This window comes from Loa loa (assembly GCF_000183805.2).
Source record: "Loa loa unplaced genomic scaffold supercont3.346, whole genome shotgun sequence".
In the NCBI taxonomy this organism is placed as follows: Eukaryota; Metazoa; Nematoda; class Chromadorea; order Rhabditida; family Onchocercidae; genus Loa; species Loa loa.
In genome coordinates, this window is record NW_018108526.1 from 27,144 (window position 1) to 40,563 (window position 13,420).

Below are 13,420 nucleotides of genomic sequence, written 5' to 3' on the forward strand. Positions count from 1 at the left end.
GAGTCTCGAAGGGGGGATCGGAAGTTGCAATAAGCAGGATGGCTGTTTTGTATTCTAGGATTTTAATTTGCAGTTTAGGAGAAAACTGACCTTCTCCCATCTTTCCTTTGTCGATTGTACATTCGTTCGTGCTGTCACTGAGAAAGTACACTTCCATTCACCTGAATAATGTCGTGATTTCTGGATAACAGATGATCTCTGAACGATCCAATGACCTCTGGACAACCAGTAGCGCCAGGATTTGAGGGCAGAAAAGAGTTCCACTCACTTCACTGACTTTTAGATTCTGGGATAGGGTTCGATGCGCAAGTAACAAGATCTCAAACTTTATTTGCTAGCGAAAATTCCGGCAAACAGTAATCTCCGCACAGTTATCTCAAAATGAATTACGGGTGACAGGAATCAAGCCTATCCGCTTACTTAAAGATCAGGTGCTCGGAACTTTTTCAAATTCAACTCGTCTACAAATGAGACCTTTTCACCGACCACACCTCCTTTATTTTGGACTTTAATAACTCTGGCCAAAGCCAAACAGTAACCCATCTACCGGTTCATGGTTCACTAATCCTATCTCACAAAATGTCAACGTAAGATTGTGAACTTCTTGTAACTTCTAAATTTGCAATCTTTTTTGCAAGATTTACAGAGTCAGCATAGAGAGAAATTCGGAGACAGAAAGAAGTATATCTAGAAGGGGTTGCAGTGCGTCTTTTTATGGAATTAAGATACACACATGAAACAGAAATTACAGCTACAGAAGATCTTCAGGGGAATAAGCGATGAAATCGACGCAATCACGCTCGATCATTTAGTCACACATAGTGAATATGCGGAGATAGCTGTGCCTTGTACATATTTGACGTTGTAAAATGTCACTCAGAGAACATAATCAAAGAAAATTATTCATCTACTCTTGACATACTAAGAAATGAATATCAACAAGTGTAAACGAACAAATACATACATCACATTTGATTGCTGCTAACATGATTGTTTACCTGTTTATAACAGAACATTCATATAACAGTAAACTTACAGGAGACGTTACAGGATAGGAATGGAAGACAAAATACGATTTTACAAAAAGAATTTCGTAAATAAAATATAAATTAACCCAACATATAAAAGATGAAAAAGGAAGAACATTTCATTATTTTTCTCCATTCACCGAATTTGAACATAAATGCAATCAGTATCAAACCAAAAATGTTATAGTACTAAACAGAATGGAGCGGTCGCGTATGTGCTGCATATATGGATTTCAACAACTATCGACTGAAATAGATCCAAATCTTCTAGGGATGGAAGAAAATTTGGTAGAAAGTTGGAACAGACGTCATAAAAAAGCATGTTTCTTCTACAAATACATTTAAACTGTAACGTTAAGATGAACAAGAAGAATCTAAAATCATCTCTTATCTCCTCTTTTTCTTTTTACACCTTGTTTGATAATCAAGAAAATATCCGGCAAGTTTTTAAATATGTGATGGATATCTGTACATGGAAGGGAAGCAAGAGTGATAGGGTTTATAATCATTCTTATAGGATACAGGATTTGCTGAAAAGAAAAAAGTTATGACTACATGTACTTTAAAGTGAGGTCTGAAAAAAATTTAGTGCCCACAGAAAACTTTGGTTTTCGATGAATATAAAAACACGTATGTTACCTAAACACAGAAGATTATCGAATACAAATTTTGCGTTACTTTCCACTGTTCGAAAAATACTATTTCCATTCGATAAGCAACTGCCGATTCTAATCTGATTCCATATTAATATTTGCCATGACAATTTTGGTTAGTTGATGAGTTTAGAAGCCTTCATCCCAACCAGAAAACTCATCAGGTGGTACGTCTTGTTCCGGTGGATAACTGTCAAAGTTCGTTACATCCGATGGACTTGCCACTTTTGGCACAATTGGTGCTTTCAAAGTTCTTGACCTCAAGCCTTCCCAGTCGAAACCCATAAACCACCTCAAAAAAATATGCTGTTCGAATTCTTTTTTTTCAAATGTGAAGGATATCTTTTAATTCCTTGATGAACAATAATGCTTTTTGACGGAACTGCTTATGAAAAAGTAAAAGGCATACCTATGTTTGCGGATATCACCAACACCTCCACTACCACAGCCAAGACGTTCACCGGGATTGTCTTTGCACAGTTTCTTAACAAGAGCCGTTGCCGTTTTCCCAATTCGTCGATTTGGAATTTCTAAGGCATCCACGCCTTTCAATATTAGTGTGTAAGTTTTCATCGGATCTGCGGCCTAAGAAAATGAACATGAAATCTTTTTTCACTATCTCGACTACCTTTCTTCATGTCTCAAAATTCAGTAGATAATTTTTCGATGTTTCATGAAAGTTTTGACCACTTCATTTGGTTCAGCATAAGCTTCAAATTTAGATCTCCAGTCAATAGTAAGTCGTACTTGAAACGGTGGACGACCGAGCATTAATTCACAAATATAAATTCCTAATGCCCAGTAATCAGCTGCTTGATCATGTCCCTTGTTAAGAATAATTTCAGGTGAAACATATTCTGGCGTACCACAGAAAGTCCATGTTTTGCGTCCACTTGCTAACTTCTTCGCGAAACCGAAGTCAACCTATAAAATATTAGCTGGATCAATAGCAACAAGACTTACATCAATGACAAAAATGTACACATATAATGAAACAAAGAATGTATAAATGGAACAAAAATGTACGGTGCATATGTGACACTTACAAGTTTGAGGTATCCTGTCTGAGTAAGCAAGCAGTTTTCTGGTTTTAAATCGCGGTAAACAATGTTTTTTCTGTGAAGATATTCAAGCGCCTCCAAAACACAAGCGACGTAAAATCGAGCAGTATAATCATCGAAGTGCCCTCTGTCTCGAAGCGTAGTCCATAACTCGCCACCCAAACAAACTTCCATCAGCATATAAACGTATTTTGCGTCACGAAATGTTGTGTATAATCTGAAAGACAATGAAACAACGATCTCAGCAAGATTAGAATTAGATCAGAGATTTAAATAACGACTAAACACAAAAAATTATATAAATTTTAAAGTTAACTGAACAAGACTAAAATAAGTCAATCGCATATCCTTCAAAGTACCTAACAATCCAGTCTGAACGAGTTTCCATCATAATATTTCTCTCCGCAAAAATATGTTCTTGTTGCCTTGTATCTACAATATGCTTCTTTTTCAAAGCTTTCAGTGCAAATGTCCGCATTTTGTCACCACTGATGCAAACCTGAATCTTTTTTAGGTGATAGAAATTAACTAACATGAAAACAACATGGACACCTCAAGATATGGAAATTACGATGTTCCTCAGTATAAAGAATAAAAAGTATCCTCGAAGCAATAAAAGACAATGCAACATGTGCAATGTTTACTGACTGACTAGGCAGGGAAACCCAAACTACCAACATAACAACACAGGCAAAACGACTGGTACCGCTGTTTCGAATAAACATGGTGATAACAGCTGGATCGTTGAATAAAGTGATAGCTAAAATCTTTTGAATAGAATGATAGTTTATACTCCATTATGCTACAACCAGTTGAAATTAAAATGAAAGACATGTCAAAAAATTTTATCCAAAATACGAACCAATTCAACACGACCAAAACCACCAACACCAAGTGTGACAATCCTTTTCAAATTTCTTAACTGCAAATCAGCAAATTCTTTCTCCTGAGCAGTCTTTTTCGGCGATGGTGGCTCAGGTACAACACTGCAATAAAATGTTTCTGTAACGTCACCAACTCAAACAGCATCTCTCCTATCCAGGTAAGAAATAATCTGAGAACATTGAGAAAAATGATTACTTACATAGTGGCTCTTCTTAGTGAATCTCCGTAGTCGCGATTTAGGGCTTCAAGATCTCCAATCAGTTTTGTGAACGACTCTCTGTCAAGTGTCAAGACTTCTACACCAGGATTAATTGCGATGACACTTGCTGTCCTTACCTGAAAAAAAAAGAAAACTTATATTGAATAGAAAAAAGACAGTAAAAGTAGATAATATTAAAATACTGCTGCATATAAGCACACCTCTTCACCAAGAAGGGCTTTTTCACCGAAGAAGTCGCCCTGCTTTAAAATACGTATCTCTCGAGGCTCCGGTTCGTCTTCAATCTGCTGTGTAACACGAACCTGACCATTCGTAAGGATGAAGAATGTGTCACCCTTAAATAAAGTTTTTATAGAAAGTACAATATAATACTAATAAAGCTGAATTAGATTTACCAAATCAAAATCAAATCCGCCCGAGTAATTCCACAAACTAATACATTTAACTGAAAAAAAACCTTTTCTCCTTCTCGAATAATGTAATTCCCACCGGAATAATAATCCTGGTCCAAAACATCAGCAATTTTTGATATTCGGTCTTCCGATAAATTTTCAAATAACGATACCTGCAGTAACGAGTTGACAATGCTGAATTATAGTTCAGCGTTATTAACAGGGAGATTGGACAGCCTATGACACTACCATGGCACTTTTGACACCAATAATAGGAGATGGCAGTAAGTTCCATAAACCGAATTCTACCTGCTATTCGAAAAATGGTATTTTAATAGGCATGTTTTCAAAATATCATTGAGCATAAACAAACTTTGCTAAGAAATGCCATTAACTGTGCATGTCTTTCCATACCCAAACGCATGGTAATCATTTGGAAGACAGAACGATCCAACACCCACAACTGAACATCTGACAATGCTTGCACAGATGCTGTTCTGGAAATACATTTTCTCTCAAATAACTGCAAAAACTTTATCAAAGTGCATAGAAGAGATTTTCAAAAAGAAAACTTCTCGAGAGGTCCCGTACCTACGAAAATCCTGAGGTCACAAAGAGAGAAAATTTAGAAATAGATATGCCACGCTGTTTCGAAATCTTTACAAAGAACATACTACAAAGAACACAAATCAATAAAGAACTCACTTAAATAAAAAGTGCGTAAATTTACGACGATATGAAGCGACTTACCTAACACAGTTATAAAGAATAGCAAGTTCTCCCATAACAACTCCTGCACCCAACTTTCCCAATACAATACCTTCGCGTGATACTTGAAGCTGTCCCTCTGAAATGGCATTTCAGCGCAATAATTCCGTCCAAATCCAATATTTCCATCTAACATAATGTCACAACAACGCCTTGTTCTGTTGTTTACACCGGATATAAAAGAAATGAGAAAAATAAATTTTCTCGAAATATTATCCAATAAAAAAGAGAATGAAAATTAAACCTGCAACAACAAATAGTCGATCTCCAGGCTCACCCTCCTGTATGACCCACTGACCTGCACGAGCACGCATTTCATACATGCACTCCACCAGTTCTATAACTTGCTCTTTAGCAAGCTGTCGCAGGAAGTCATTCTTCTGAACTGCATCCCGAATAAGCTGTTTCGAACTGAATTAAAATACTATAAAACAACCGGTGGTGCTTCCGTAATGTTTAAACTATCAGAACAGCTTCTCTCCATTCAACGAATGCTTTTCGAAGTGGTAAGATCAATGAGTGAATTGGCACTCTTGTTCCGAATTAGTGTTTCGCCCAATCTTAACAAGATTGGATCATGTTATCCACTTTTCTTTTATCAGCTTCATTGTCCTTTAATGTTATAAATTATGATAATCAAAAGAGATAGTGGGGGCAACTGGAAGAAAAACGCAAATCTTTATCCCTGATACAAAAGTCCAGTGGTGCTTTGATGTTATAAATTATGGTAATAAAAAGAAATTAGATGGAAGTTACAGTTTTATGGTGCCTATGTATATTAATTAGTTTTATTATTATAAAGTTTGCTAACAAAGCGTAAAGCCATTATTGATGGCACATCCAGAACTCTGCTTTTTAGTAATTCGTAAGAACTTATGAAGCACATAAAGTTCACTTCCGCATCTGTTTACGATGCAGTGACGGAGTTATCCCCTCAAACACCTTCTTTGCTTTATAAAAGTAATCAAGCATAAAGGAGCGTGAGTAGGCCGTACGAACCCAGCAGATTTTGGATGATGCTGCAAGGTAGCTTTCTGCGTATCCAAGTTAGACGGTTCTGCAGATACTGCCATTTTCTTGGAACGAACACCGTCATCGGCAGCTGGCAACATCGCCTTTTGCTGAAGCTCAGTTCGCAACTCTTCCGTACCCCACGAAGCCTGCAAACAATCAGATGATGTATAACCAAATAAAGCTATAGGAAATGAAGAACATTAAAAACACCCTGATTACTTTCATGCGGGCAAAAATACCTTATGAGTACTGCTCAATGCTGCAACAGATTGTGCTTTTTGATCGAGTACAGAACGAAGTTTGTCACATTCTGACTGAAAATAATAGAAACATCAGTTACAAGTGGAGGAGGTAAACTAGAATTACCATAATTCAAATTTCTACAGATGACAATTCGAGAGAATAAATTTCTGGAAGTGTGAAACTGTATTCCGGAATTCCGAAACACAAACATTAATCAATTTCCTTTATACTAGCAAAACATACCTGCAATGTCCTCACTTCTTTTTCTAGTTCGTTGATCCTTTTCAACTGTGTTTCTACGGTATTTTGCTGTTGCCGAATTTGACGTTCCTTCTTCTCAATAGTTTCCTCCAGTTGAGGAATAAGCTTCTGGATTTCGTTAGCATCATAAGTTCGTGTGCCTATTTGTACCTAGAAAACGACAAATTATAAAATAACTAAAGCTCCTTAACCTTATTTCATTCAAATTTTCTTTATTATGAAAAAAGCTTCCTCTTGCGTCGTACTGTCGAAAAGCAATCATTCAACTTCGTGATAGTACATGATACACCAGTCAAAACAGAATCAAATAATAGTGGTTGCTTTTTCCTTGATTAAATCGACTGTGAAATACTCCTTCCCATCCCACCACCATTTTTACAGCTGAGAAATCAAAGAAGAATTTTCTTGTCGTTCTGATTGTCTCATGTACTGCTTGTGTATCTCTGTTTTTATTAATTATAAATAATAAACATTAGCGCGAAAGAGTAAAGAAACTTTGCTGATTCTTGTTATTCGCTTTCTTTCAACTGTTTAAACAAACACTCCTCACTTCATCACGCACGCAGACGATCAAAAACCAAGTTTTTTATCCTATCCGCACGGTCTATACTGTTTGTAAATTTCGCAGAAATTAAGTTGATGGTAGATAACATTTCACCCAACCTCTTTCATTTTTCTTCCAATGTCCCAAAGAATTAAGCGAAAGCTTAGGCAAGCTGTGGTAAGCATATGGAAACAAAGTTTCAAAAAACGTTAAAGAGTGATGTCTCACTTCATTTGTATGTCTTTCTGCACTCTGCAACCTGATCGATGAGAACTATTCATCTGCAGATTTGTTTACAAGATGGAATTCGTTAAAAGCTGTTACAAAGCAGCAGTAGCATCAACTAGCGGATGACTATGACCACGAATAACATAAGTTAAGCACACAAAATGTGCACCTGTTCTTGCACCCAAAATATATTCAAGCTGTTGTTGTTTGTTAGATAAGACAATCAAATAAAGATAAAAGCTTGCTAAGTTATGATCTAACTGCCACGAACAAAACAAGTGATGCTATTAAGTGATGTTATCAAGTATTCTATGTCCGTCCTTTCAAACGCCCCGATCAACTATACTCAGGCCTTGTGTGATTTTTCGAAGCTTTATTTTAACATGAACACTAAAGAAAGAGCTAGCAGTAAGCTAAAAATAAAAATTAGACACCATACAGAAAACCTATGTATTAGTATGTGTACGAAAAGTTAGAAAAACAAATCGTAAAATTAAAAGAAATCGTTGACCCGAAATGTGATCATGTTTCAGCAAATAATCTAGAGCAAACTGGTTAATATAAATGCTTACTGTCAGTGCTGATTTTACTATTACTATATAGAAATAATTGATGCACATCAACTGATTTGAGATGTACTTCATTCCAGCCCGGATAACTATCAATAGAAGAGGATGAGGCAATACCTATCAAATTCTGAGTTTGCATAGTATGTGATAATTGCAAGCCTCGAAACTGAAAAAAAAAGTATTGTCTATCCCTCGAGATGTATTGCATATGATCATATGTCAGGAAAACAGTATGTCTACTCATATAAAAATATCAAAAGCGATAGGAGCAGCTAACCTTTCTTCTAAACTAGTCGGACATTGCCAAAGCCCAGCGGGCAGTTCCAGGTAATCAAGAAGTCACAGTTTATTTTCAGTTTATTTTGTATCTAAAAAGGTTAGTTCCAAATAGCAAAACGATGAAGTAGACATCGAGCTTTTAATGGCATTAATTCTTGAAGCTTGTGATTTTATACTGCTATCAGTGATTATCACCTCTGTTCTTAATCATATGCAAGCAAAGTACATTTCACTTGTTTACGTAAGTTTGAATTAATGAGCACAAAAACTTCCTTCCTTACTCGACCGTTGTACATTAACTCAACTAAAAGTGGCCGCTGAATGAAGGAGATGGAATGAATCGTGATGAAAAATTAACAGCAAAGATAACCTGAACAAATGGGGCCGAATTTTGCAGCATTGTTCCAACAAGAAGCGATCAGCTGGCAACAGAATAGTTCGATTCAGACTCGATACGAAACCTAGATCTACGTCACTCCGCTTCGGATCACACTAGTGTTAAATGCTGCAACCAACCCACCACCACATCATATGTCCAAATGCGCTTGAGCAACGCGCACAAATAATCCCAATAGTAACAGCAGCGTTTCTGCAATACAACTGCAGCAAACAGTAAAAAGACTAGCCGAGGCAAACCTTCGAGCGATGACGAGGGGACACAAATTTTACTTTCATCGCCCTTCCTCCACTACATACACATACAAATGAGACAGCTTGGCAGACACACACACACACATACACACACACATACACAGATACACACACACACACACACATACATATATACACACACATACATACACACACACACACAAATACACGTACACATCCACTTAGGGCCAGCGACAATGTTTCGTTTATTAGTCAAGTCATAATGCTGTTTGGCCAGTGGACTAACGAAAATGCTTATGTGTGCTAATCAAACGTTGAAGGCAACAAAACTCGCAAAAATACGTACTATCATTGAAAGCAGTAAACGCTGCACCACACGCCACCAACGACAATCAGAAATCACTGTTTTCTCCTTATTCACATATCTTCTAATAGGATGCATTCTCACATGCTACGTTATTCTGGCAATAACGTAAATGAAAGATTATACTCATTTCTATAGTGTTCAATGTTGCAAGAGAAAAACCTTCTCTGTCCTAATGTTGCATCAAGTTTCGTTTCTTCCCTTGCTATGACCGCTACTTCCTCCAAAGTCTACTACCAATCATATTTTAGGAAGAGTGTAGTACCTAAATTCATGGGTAATCTATAATTCGTACAGGTAACATATGCTTTACTGCTTTATCTCACCAATTAACGCGTTCCAACCATGTTTTTTTTCCTTGCCCTTAATGTCGCTTTATATTATGGTGTCGAAAATCTTGGTTTTCAGAACAGTTCCATTAATAATGTCGTCTCTTCATCAGTACTATATAAAAGCATTAAAGCAAAATCTTTTGACTGCTCAACAGTATGGATGAATTCCACGCTAATTACAACCAAAATACTAAGAAAGCCCGTATCTCATTCTTTCCCAATTTGAGCACTTCCCTAATGATTCTAAAGAACTATTTCGTAGACAGTCTTGTGGATCTCAATCATTTACTATTGCTGATATAATATATAGTAAGAAAAAAAGTGCAGGCAACTGTTCACATTAATCAACTTACAAACAAATTCACCATCTTTGAATAATTATGCTACAATTATGGTAAACATAAGCATAAATATGAAATATAACATTTGCATCTATACTGCACTGTTGCTGTACCAATTCCGTGTGACTCTACATTCTTCGAAGAAAAAACTGAAGGATAGGATTTAATTAGAGAAAAAAGAAAAAATAAACTGGTAGTATGAAATGGTGTTAAGCTAGCTTGGGAAATGCAGTTGATTATAAAAAATCCATAACATAAATCGTAAACTCTAAAGATTGGAAAAACATGTAAAGACCTGATTAATGACCTGATTCCACATCCCGTCGGTTGTTGCACCACTGAGCACCAGAATATTCACTTAATTACTGGAGTGTTTCATTTAACAAGCAGTGGAAAAGACGCAACACCAGCATTCATAACAAAAGAATGGCCGATCCAATAAATGAAAAACAGAACTCGAGATGAAACCAAACAACATTGAAATAGAATAAAAAAAAATTAGAAACTGAGGAAAACAATCCTTATTAAACAAGTTTTTCACCGGTTTTTATACCCCAGTATATCTACAAAACCAGTTCATTTCAGCCCACAAAAAGCTTACGAGTTTCTCAAGCTATTTATGTAATAATTGCTACCAAGTACAAAAGTTGTTCGCTAATCCCTCGTATAAAAGAATTTGAGAAATTTATTTTCTAAATAGCAGTAACCTTTCAATGTGTCATATCTCTTTGTTCAATCACAAGGAAGAAGCTAATGAGTACTTAATCTGTGGTATAAATTAATCAATGGTTTTAGCGCTTGCATGTTCCTAGAATAGAGTCTATTCACAAAAATCGAAAAGTGCATCCAGTTATCTATAGAAAACCGAAACTCAATAGCTGCAAAATTTTTGTAGAAGAAATACTTCAAAATAACGTGTGAAACAGTTCACTAAAGTGATTTTCAAGAGTTAATATTCACAAAATTTTAGATGACATGCAAGCACGTTAATTTAGAGTCCCAATTGAAACAAGCCGCAAGAATCTTTTAAATTCAGAAACAAACTTGAAAGGAAGAAAGTTCCACAAATACCGATTAAAATTTTTTGTTTTGCTCCATTTATGCAAGTGGCTGCTAGCATGAGAAGCTATCAAACAAAAGAGTTCCTTAACTTTTTGCACTTCGAGAGAAAATATGCAAGCTCTACTGAAATTGCAAAGAACTTCCTCAAATCATTTGCCTAGCAAAAAAAAAAGTGGAAAAAGCGATCAAAAGTGCAAAAGAGTAGCTAATTGTAGGAAAATCAACAAACAAGCAGTTTTTCAAAATTATTTTTTCAATATTTATTCCACGCAAAAATTCGAATTAATTCACAGAGTCATAGAGAATAAAATATATGGATTGCAAAGAAAAAATTAACAATACTGTCAGATACACATTTTCCCCCGGCACAACTTATTTTATGGTAATACAAAAAGTTATCAAAAACTCTTTGCTATGAGCAGAACCACTTTGCGTACAGGGCTCTAAAAGTATATGCTTCTGTCTTTTCAGACAGCGCTAGCCTTATAAGTAAAAGGCTGGTTGATAAATCAATACTGCTCATACCCTCAGCTATGTGTCACTATACGTCTTATTACGATTCTGAAGTAAATGATAGAAAATTCCGATAAAAAATGCAAAAGAACAACAATGATTTAATAGAAAAAAGAAGGGAAAATCCAATCATTCGCTAAGCCATTTGTTAAGGATATTCAGTGACAGAGCACGACTTGACGCCAAAAGACAGTGCTTACCTGAGCTGGAGGTATTTGCAAATCGGATGGTTTACGCAATTTTGAGAAAAAACTCCGTATCCCAGTGCCACCAGATGTGGGCCTCGTGGCCGCCGAATTACTCATCTGCAAAAGAAATGGCTATAGTTGAGCGGAAACCTAAAAATTCAAAATACGACACATGAGCATCAACATGGATTTCGCTTTAGCTGAAGGTAAGCATGGAATAGCAATAATTGCTTAATTAGCATAACTACATATAACGGAAGGAAAATGAAGCAGAACCTTTCCCATAATCCTACGACCTTATCTCGCCATTTCAGATAATTAGTATTTACCCTATCTTACACATACTATTTCTCCAAAAATTCAATCCTTACGTTTTTGTTAATTTTCTTGGAAGCAGAAGTAACGAGAGGAGGAAAGGATGGGCTTCGATTGTTCCTATTACACTATAAATAATGGACATCATAGCAGATGGCATTTAAATCATTTGAATAGGTAAACTTCTCTCTTCCGACAATTCTTTCTTCGCTTCTAATGCAAGTTTATGCAATAATAGAAGTCCAGCACCAACTGCACAGTTCAAGCATTTAAAGAATGGGATAATTCAAAGCTAAGCTAGTACATTTTACTACACATATACATGAATACCAATCTTAATAATAAATAATTACATGACTGAAGTGACTCCTAAAAATAGCGCTCTAAACAGTGCAATGATATACACATATTTTACTAGACATATGTATACACTTAGAAAAAATATGTAAGACCTACTCTACATATTTATGACAGCTGGCGAAAATATGAGTGATGGCGACACAATTTGACTGAGCGCCAAGGAGGAACCGGACTTCTGTTACATCATTACGTGCTGTATTTTACATTAAAAAAATCAATTTTTCTGTACTGCTAATAATACCCACATTTGTCCAATTTTGGTATGAAACAGCGTTGAAAAATGTTCACAAGAAAATGCGGCTGTGCTGTTTTGAGGTGCTTTGCTCCATTGACATCTCAATACGCTGTCACACTCAATGTTATGAGTGGGTACCCATAACGAAAAGATACCAGCAAAGTCAACCCATGTTTGCAAATCTGTTACACGTTTCAAAAATTTTTCAAGCAGCACTGAAGCTCTCCAAAACAACATCGACATGATATGTAATCAAGGAGAATGAAAAGTCCATTAAGACTTCCCAAATCATATGAATGACAATTAATATGTTAATGACAATCAACAAGTCCAACAAAAGTTTCCTTCAAAATGCTATAGCTAATAATACCCTCCAGTTCTTGCTTACTCCAAATGTAGTACTCCTCTATTACAAACGAAAATATTTTAATTTGACCTCACGGAGCTTTCATTATGGAAATTAGTTTAGTTCTGCTACATTGAAGACAGTTGTGATATGACTAACACTAGCTCTCCATATAATTTGAAGGTTTCTCCGGCAAAAATAATGCAAACGAAATATACTAGGTTCGGAAAATAAAGGGATCAACTTATTTCAGTCATCCGCAGTAGCACTAACGCACAATCCCAGGCAAAATGTAACGTTACAAAACAATTAAGTAGGAAAGTAACAGAACGACTGCACTATTAGAGTAAAAACCACATTCATGTACGAACTCCAAGCAAATTACGAAGTCTAAAAAACTCTAACGAAAAATTTCGCTTTTGTTATGTATGTGTTATGCATGTTGTCTCGAAATTCTAAAAAGAAAAAACATTACAGTCTACTCTTTCTTGCGAATATCAAAACCCGTAATAGAAGGATGGACGACTCTCCCACCTAAACCAAACACTGCAGTAGATTTATCTACTTGTATTAGGGAGTATATATATATATATATATATATATATAT

At 35.9% G+C, this 13,420-nt stretch overlaps 2 protein-coding genes across 2 annotated transcripts; both read right to left on the reverse strand.

Annotated features, from left to right (window-relative positions):
* Nucleotides 1-1,240: 1,240 nt before the first annotated feature.
* On the reverse strand, nt 1,241-8,825 carry LOAG_02880 (cGMP-dependent protein kinase egl-4). The gene is made up of 16 exons (XM_020446156.1): nt 8,516-8,825; nt 6,508-6,675; nt 6,261-6,335; nt 6,007-6,167; nt 5,252-5,418; nt 4,990-5,086; nt 4,613-4,736; nt 4,305-4,412; nt 4,048-4,182; nt 3,827-3,963; nt 3,605-3,728; nt 3,102-3,241; nt 2,728-2,959; nt 2,429-2,605; nt 2,091-2,266; nt 1,241-1,973 (listed from the first exon to the last, which is right to left on the reverse strand). Exons 1-16 carry the CDS (start codon nt 8,543-8,545, stop codon nt 1,811-1,813), a joined length of 2,214 nt encoding a protein of 737 aa, XP_020303467.1. The 5' UTR covers nt 8,546-8,825; the 3' UTR covers nt 1,241-1,810.
* A 2,429-nt stretch (nt 8,826-11,254) lies between these two features.
* LOAG_02881 (hypothetical protein) lies at nt 11,255-12,710 on the reverse strand (the record flags this gene model as incomplete). The annotated part of the gene is made up of 3 exons (XM_003138418.1): nt 11,255-11,299; nt 11,570-11,674; nt 12,474-12,710. The coding sequence occupies 3 exons, from the start codon at nt 12,708-12,710 to the stop codon at nt 11,255-11,257; spliced, it is 387 nt and encodes a 128-aa protein (XP_003138466.1).
* Nucleotides 12,711-13,420: the final 710 nt, after the last annotated feature.

Excerpts from the sequence above, each read along its gene's own strand:
- LOAG_02880 (XM_020446156.1), bottom strand. The coding sequence starts at position 8,545 with ATGCTGCAAAATTCGGCCCCATTTGTTCAG. Across the intron at positions 5,419-6,006 it reads CATCATCCAAAATCTGCTGG|TTCGAAACAGCTTATTCGGG; the intron begins GTTCGTACGGCC and ends ATTTTAATTCAG. Across the intron at positions 1,974-2,090 it reads GGTGATATCCGCAAACATAG|GTGGTTTATGGGTTTCGACT; the intron begins GTATGCCTTTTA and ends TATTTTTTTGAG.